The sequence below is a fragment of the Rhinolophus hipposideros genome (assembly GCF_964194185.1).
Source record: "Rhinolophus hipposideros genome assembly, chromosome: 26".
In the NCBI taxonomy this organism is placed as follows: domain Eukaryota; kingdom Metazoa; phylum Chordata; class Mammalia; order Chiroptera; family Rhinolophidae; genus Rhinolophus; species Rhinolophus hipposideros.
Genome location: NC_138072.1, coordinates 25,581,377 through 25,589,376, shown reverse-complemented (window position 1 = coordinate 25,589,376; position 8,000 = coordinate 25,581,377). Strand labels below are relative to the sequence as shown.

General features: G+C 43.7%; 1 protein-coding gene across 8 annotated transcripts in view; it reads left to right on the top strand.

Moving 5' to 3' along the window:
* The window catches only part of GNPAT (glyceronephosphate O-acyltransferase), a 42,619-nt gene that overhangs the window by 1,886 nt on the left and 32,733 nt on the right, over positions 1-8,000 (top strand). For all 8 annotated transcript variants that reach the window (XR_013992619.1, XR_013992620.1, XR_013992621.1 and 5 more), the window contains exon 2: positions 7,438-7,620. Coding sequence is in view for 3 of the 8 variants with exons in the window: in XM_081038883.1 (XP_080895009.1) it covers positions 7,438-7,620 (183 nt within the window). In the remaining 5 variants the exon portion in view is untranslated. The remainder of the gene's footprint in view (positions 1-7,437; positions 7,621-8,000) is intronic.

Here is an 8,000-nt window from a genome sequence, read left to right as displayed (position 1 = left end):
AGGCTTCCAAGAGAAGGTGACACCTGAGCTGAGTGTGTGAGGTGCGAATGGGACATGAGGGAGAGGAAGACGTCCTAGGAGAAAACCATCCCCTTGCAGGTGTGGGAGAACCAAGTGGGGGAAATGAGAAACGAAACTGAGAAAGTTGGCAGAGATTATTTCCTAAAGGAATTTTCTATATCACATTTACCCACTCTTAATGATAGAATCTTAACTTTATGGGAAACCATTTACTGGTGACGGCATTTGTATGTTTGAAAGTCTAAGAGGACTGCTAGCTTTCTGCATGTCCGTTGTGTGTGTGACCTCTCTTACTTCACTTAGGTAGAGACTGTAGAAAGAGAATGCAGTTGGGGAAGGAAGCTGATGCCGTGATCATGGAGCTCAGTTAGGACGCAGTGGCAGTCATCCAGAGAAGGGAGGAGAGCCTGAGGTCAGGCAGTGGCAGTGTCTGGGGAGGAGGGAGCTCTGGGAGTCTCTGTGATATTTGGGACAGTTGAATGTGGTGGCTAAGGAAAAGGAATCTGAAGTTGACCCCTGGCGTCTGATTTAGCAGCTGGGTGGGTTCTGATGCCTTTTGCTGACAAACAGTGGGAGACAAGCAGGTTTCGTCAGGGTGATAAAATAATAATTTCAATTTGGGATGTGTTCAGTTGGAGATGTGAGAGGCAGAATTCATGATTTTTAATTTGTGGATTAGCATTGATGGACCATATACATCACAAGGGGCTCGGGAAACATCCACACAGTTAGAAATATGCTGACAGAGCAAAGGAGGAAGGTCTGGTCTAAATATACAGATTTAGCAACCCTAGCAAGGAACGTGTCTCTGAAGCCATAGGTCTGCTTGACATCTTTCGGAAGACCACAGGATAAAAAGGAGACGGGATGGGTCATCACCAGCATATCCGTAACCCAAACTGTGGCTTCCTGTTAGAGTCCAAATGAAAAGTCTGGACTCCTTACAGTGTGCTACAAGAATACATAATCGGGCGACTGCTGCCTCTGATTTTGTGGTCTTGCTCCCTGGGCCTCAGCCACACTGGCCTGTGTTTCTCCGACAGCGAGCACACTCTTGCCTTACCTGCTTGTGGTCCCCTCTGTGTGGCACACTGCGTTACCCCAGCTTTGCCGGCTTTTCTTATTGAGGTCCCCACACAAATACCTCCTCAGGGAGGCCTTACCCAGCCGCTGGATCTGAAGCAGCGCTCCACTCACTCACTCTTGTCAGTTGCTGTTTTATTTTTCTTACAGTCTCTTTCCAGTGTTGTGCTGCAGTGTCTGGTACTGGCTCTCAAAGCTGATTGTTAAATTTTCATGAAATTTGAGAGCCCTTGTTAAAACACAGCCATGATTAAAAATTAAAGATTAAGTTATAAATTTACAATTAAATAAAATTCTGTTAAAATCAAAACTCAGCACTTCCTAAGTATTTTACTAAATTCCACTATTGTCTATGCTTTTGAGGTTATTTATGTCTGTTTATCATACTGGAAGGTAGAAATCCTCCACGATGGTGTCCTCTGTCCCCAACTCCATGTTCAGTGAGGTTGTACTTGTGCTTGACGTCTGCCCTGGAGGGACTGCGTGTCCCACAGGAAGCGGCAAGTGCTGTGAATCGGGCTCTGCCAAGGTACACGCTTGCCAGCACGCCACCACTGGTGGTGGCACCCCAGGGGAACCTCCCTGTGTACTTGTCTGTCTTTCTTTGGGGCATCTGAGCTCCCGTGGGGCATGTTTCTTGTCTGCCTGCTCCTGCTGTGTTCTCAGCCCGTGTACAGAGCCTGGCACGTTGTGGACTCTCAGCCACTATCTGCTGAATGAGTGGAACCTCGGGGGCACTGGAACGGGAGGGCCAAGGAGAGGCCTGCTGTGCAGATCAGGAGAGAAAGCAAAGGGTGGGGAAGACGTTACCTAAATCTTCTCACGTGTGCTCCATTGTATTGTGCCCCTGGGTGCGAAGCCATGTAAATATATTTATTTTATGATGGTAACTGCATCTCCAGCACGATGTAGGGAAGGACGATTAATAATGAACCCTGGCTGCATGTAGGAACCACTTGGAATACTTTCAAAAATAATTCTGATGCCCAGGTACCCCTCACAGGCCAAATTAATCAAGAATCTCTAGGGAGCCTGAACATCAGTGTTTTTTAAGTGGCGCAGGTCCTTTTAATGTGCAACCTGAGTTAAAAGCTGCTGGAGTAGACATGGGGCGAGGGCCCGATTGGGAAACGTGTGAGCGTTAGCCTGTGAGTATTGGAGAGTCGTCATCAACAGGGCTGAAGAAGTGGCTTCGCTCAGGAATTTTTCTTTCATTGTGCAGTGATTGAGTTCTTGCTGAGAACTAGGAATACAAAATGTGTAAGACATTTTCTCCCCAGACAAGGTCACAATCTTGTAGGGGAGACACCAAGTACAAGCTTAAAGAAGTATTTTAGGTGCCATCATGAAAGTATTGAAGGTTCGGTAAAAACTCAAAGAGGAAGGTGACTGGTTGAGTCCAGGTTTAGGGGAGAACTGGGAAATGGTACAAGTGGAGGTGAACGGGGCCATGGTGGGTGATGGCCGAGTGCTTTCCAGAGGGACAGCAGGCAGGGCCATTTGTAAGGGCCCTGTCTCATAACAGGTGCCACCATGAATGAGGGACAGAGTCTGTCTGCGTCACCACTGTATCCCCAGCGCTTAGCACAAGGCCAAGCATGTAACCGGTGCTCAAACACTTGACAATGAGTGTTACTCTGAGAGGTAGCAACTTGAACAAAGATGTGCGGAGCCAGGAGATAGCATAGCTGGTTTGGGGAAGTCCAGGTCTTTGTGTGGTCGGAACGAACGGATGGTGAGGGAAGGGCTGGCGTCAGATGCTGAGAAGTGTGGACTTGATCCTACAGGGAACAGAGATGCATGGAAAGATGGTAGATGGTCGTATTTGGCAAGCTTTTCAAAGTAGACGTGCCATCTGCTCTCCCTTCCAGGTCCTCGTCCTCAGGAGTCTCTCCTTCCCTCCCTCTCCTGTCTTTCTCTCTCTACATAGAAATAGGTAGCTAGGTGGGTGGGTGGGTGGGTGGAGATGGATAGGTAGATAGATAATACATGATGGATAGGTGGATGGATAGATTTCCCCAGCTGATTCTGATTCTTTTCCCACCCCCAGAATCACTAAATGGGAAGTCTCTAAGATCCCTTTTATCCCTAAAATTATACACCGTGTTTCCCCGAAAATAAGACCTAGCTGGACCATCAGCTCTAATGCGTCTTTTGGAGCAAAAATTAATATTAGACCTGGACTTAATTTACTACAAGACCGGGCATAATATAATATAATATAATATAATACCGGGTTTAATATTATTTTTTGCTCCAAAAGATGCATTAGAGCTGATGGTCCAGCTAGGTCTTATTTTCGGGGAAACATGGTAATTTATAATGGTAGTTGCATTCTACCAAGTCAGAGCCTACATAACTGTATATTACTTTATTAATGAGAAATGTGAAATTTGAGAAGGTTCTCCAGACCTATAAGCCAGAGTATGTGACATGTGACGACAGCAGTTTTACACCCAAACCCCAACAGGTAGGTTTTTCTCTCATATATTCTCTATACTCTGCATATGTGGGCATTAAGATGTTCATGTTTGCATATTGCACATGTTCTACATGCTGCTCTTTTATAAACAGTCGTAAGTGCTCTTTGTTTCTGTTTATACTCATTACGCCTACTCCTATTCTCAGTTTAACATTCTGTAGTTTTTTTCTATTACCTCAACATTTAGTCACTCAATTATTGGTCAGTTATACATATTCCAAACATGGCTCGACGTGGGAAATGCAAAGAGGACACGCACTGTCCTGTCCTCGAGGGATGTGTAGCAGAGTAGATACGTTGGGTAGTAGTATGTGCTCCGTGTAGTGCGTGAGTAAAGATGTCCTAGTGAGGAAGACAGAGGAATTCCCTCGGGCAACTCAGGAAGGGTGGTGCCTATTCAAGGCCAGCAGAGGAACAGAAGGGCCTTCCAGGCAGGGGGGCCATGTGCAAAGGCCCTGAGGGTGGGGATGATGAACTGTGTCAGTCACTCGCTGCTGAGAGGACCTGAGCATGGGGGGCATGAGTCTGGAGAGCAAAGGAAAGGCCAGGCCACAGAGGTTCTCGGATGACACCACAAGTGGTTAGCTCTTATTCTGAAGGAGATGGGGGTGGGGTCATTTAAGTATTTTACACAGGAACAATTTGGTCAGAATTGTGTGTTCAGAAGAGTACCTGGCAGCATGGAGGATTGATTCCAAGGGGGCGAAACAGTCAAGGAGACGAGTGCGGAGCTGCCGTGGTAAAGAGCACAGGCTAGACGCGTGATCCAGGAGTGGCCATGCCCGTCGCAGGAGGCGTGCACTGCGTTTGTAAAGGTAAAGGGGGGACGGCTAGACCGATGCAGAGGAATTACGTGGCCTGGCGGTTGTTGGTTAGGATGTCAAGGAGATAATCGTGTTGCAGGATTGTGCAAAAGAGGAATGAGTTCCATTTTAGAAAGGCCAAGTGTGAAGTGTTGGGGACTAAGTACGTGCATGTACAATGCACACTTTTTGGCCTGAATTTGTGAGGGAAAAATAAGGATGTGCATTATATTATACAGGGGTAGTACTAATTCCATATCTTTGTAAACGTTTTTAATTATTTTATTTATGCATGTGAGTTAAAAGGGTAACTCTAGAAATCAATAGTGATATCCGTATGCAAAACAACACTCTGGAATACGATAAGTGGTTTTGCTGAACTTTCGAAGAGTTCTTGGCCTTCTGTGATGTAAATACCGTAAATCTGTTACCGGTACATGACATTTCTTGTACCTTGTATCTGTTCTTGTGTTTTGTAATTATTTGTTACATAAACTTTCTTGTACCGTAATCTGTTAAAAAATAAATGCTAAAATTCCTTTATAATACAAAAAACAAGTAACTAAATGGAAACAAATACAAAATTTGAATTAAAAAATTAAAACGAAAGATTTTTTCCCCCAGAAAGTTTGGGCCAAAAACATGGGTGTGCATTATACAGGAAAGCACGTTATACCTGACAAAAGAACGGTAGTTAATTATAGTAGGTGAGAACACTCACCCCAGGTGTGGAGTGAAGAAAGGGGTTGGAGATGCCGACGCATTAAAGGAAGTGGGAGGAAAGAAGACATATTTGCAGTCTGGGGAGGAAAATTTCCTGCGGGTTGAGAATCACTGGATTAGAGAAACGAGATGGATTTCTTGCTGCGACAAGAGAGTCATGCACAAAAACCCAAAGTAGGAAAATTTCAGGATGGTTGGAGGTAGGAAAAGGACGGTATCACGCCCTGGAGAGGTCTGGGAGGATAAAAACTAAAAGAGGCTAGGGTTTAATGACTACATTCAAGAGCAATAATGTTATTATAGCAATGAATGAACAATAATCCAAATGTCTGACGTTACAATAATGTTGTGGAGGAAACTTACATGACATGGAGGAGTGTTTATGACAGTCAGTGAAAAACCCAGGTGGCAAATCAAAATGTGTGTGTGGTGGGGAGAGAACACGTCCACATGCATAGAAAACGCACCGAAGCGGTCCCTGGGTCACAGGAGGACACGTGATGGTAATTTGCTTCTTTGTGTCTTACTCTGTTCTCCACATTTTTACAATGAACATGTCACTTTGGTAATTAGAAAAAATTAGGGAGCATAAGGTGATTATGCAGCCACTGCAATGTTTTAAAACAATATTTAATATAGGGAAATACTAATAATATAACTGAAAAGCCAAGATAAACTATGGTGTGGTCCATGTTTTAAATTTTAAAAATAAGTATTTCTATAGCTATGAATGAAAGAAAACAAGAAAACTAATAAATGTTAAGCGTAGTTATTCCTGGGGTATAAAATTGTGGACAGTTTTTATTTGCTTATGTTTCCATGTTTCCAAATTTTCCATAATTAAACGTGATGGGTGGTGTAGAGTAGAGGGTTGGAGCGAGGTCTGTGAAGCCATAAGGCTGGATGGAGTTTGAATCGTGTCTCTGCCCTTGTGAGTTGTGGGACCTCACCTGGGTGAGTTATTTCACTTCTCTGTGCCTTGGTTTCCCCATTGTAAAACGGGCCATGACAAAAACTACTTCATACTTGTCAGAGGTTTGCTCCAAGGATTGTTCCTTTTATATACACAGGGTGCCAAAAAAAATGTATCACATTTTAATAAAGGAAAAAACTATTAAAATTGTAATACTTAATATATACCAATAATAAAAGATAAGTACAAGTCATGTGCATACATGTTTTGGGCATCCCCGGTATATAAGCATTAAAAACAGGATTGTTCCTTAATGTATATAAAGTTCTTAGATAGTGCCTGATACTTAGTAAACAACTGTGCACGTTGGCTGTAATTATTATTATTACTACTCTGACTTTTATAATCAGAAAACAAACTTCAGAGTTAGCATTGCCTGATGAACAAATGTGGGACAAGTTGGGTTGCAGCTGGTGGAGAGCAGAGAGTAGGCACAATAAACAGACCGCTTGATTGTAGCTTATGTGGGAGCACGCTTTTTTTTAAATATTTTATTGGGGAAGGAGAAAACGACTTTATTGGGGAACAGTGTGTTTCTCCAGGACCCATCAGCTCCAAGTCAAGTTGTTGTCCTTTCAATCTTAGTTGTGGAGGGCACAGCTCAGCTCCGAGTCCAGTTGCCGTTGTTCAATCTTAGTTGCAGGGGGCGCAGCCCACCATCCCTTGCGGGAGTCGAACCGGCAACCTTGTAGTTGAGAGTATGCGCTCCAACCAACTGAGCCATTCGGCTGCCCAGGAGCTCAACGGCAGCTCAGCCACAGCTCGTTGTCTTCATTCTAGTTGCGGAGGGCACAACTCCCTGGCCCATGTGGGAATTGAACCTGCAACTCTGCTACCCAGAGCTCACACTGTAACCAACTGAGCTACCCATATGCTCAGAGCACACTTTTCTTGAGTGAATTTTCCTTTTGTTTGCACCCATGTACTTTGATTTGATTTAACGTTATTTTGAATTTCTTATAGATGCTTTGATTTAATTTTTAAAGCTAAGTAGAAGAAACAGCAAACTTATCAATGTGATTGATGAAACCTTATACAATTGGTCAGATTACAGCTTAACGTCTCATCTTTGCTCTTTGTTACCTCTCCCAAAGGGGTACTGGCTTTACAACGATAGCAGTCAGAAATATAAAAATAAAATATTATAATTCAATATCAATGTGTTGATCCTAATTATCATTAAATTTTTTTTTCTTGGTGAGTGAAAATCTAACATTAGAACAGTCTGCCCTTGTTCATATGTCACATAATAAAAATGTTGGCAAAAAGCGAACCTTCCCAGGTAGTCCCTGATCTGTCCTAACTTATGTTACAGTATGTGCATTACTTTCTTTCATTTGCCTTATCCACAGAAGGAGCTCAAAAAGTGGGATGAGTTTGAAGATATTTTAGAGGAGAGGAGGCATGTCAGTGACTTGAAATTTGCAATGAAATGTTACACACCTCTTGTCTATAAGGGAATTACTCCGTGCAAGCCGAGTGACATTAAAAACAGTGTTCTCAGTTCTGAAGAGGTTCACTATGTCATTAAACAGGTAAGTGGTTCCCTCTTCAACCACAGCCAGGTTTGCTCATTGTCACCAAGTTCTTTCTCTTTTTGAATCTGAATTCATTTTGCTGTCTTTCATGTGTCTTTTTAGGTTTAGCTGTATTCACATGTTCATCAAATGTTGTAGCCACAATGTGTGGTAACCTCTCCACGAGAGGCTGGGGGTCTGGCAGAGCGAGTTGCACAGGGTTCCCGGCCACTAAGTGTATAGTCTGGTGGGGAATGATAACAGCCATGCTGTCAATTGGGATACGTACAAGACACGTGAGTGTGAGCCCACCGTGCCTGGGCTCTAACTAGTTAGAGGGGCAGCTGAGTGTGTGTCAGGACTTAGAGGCCTGAAACACAGATGAGGGGTTTTTCCAG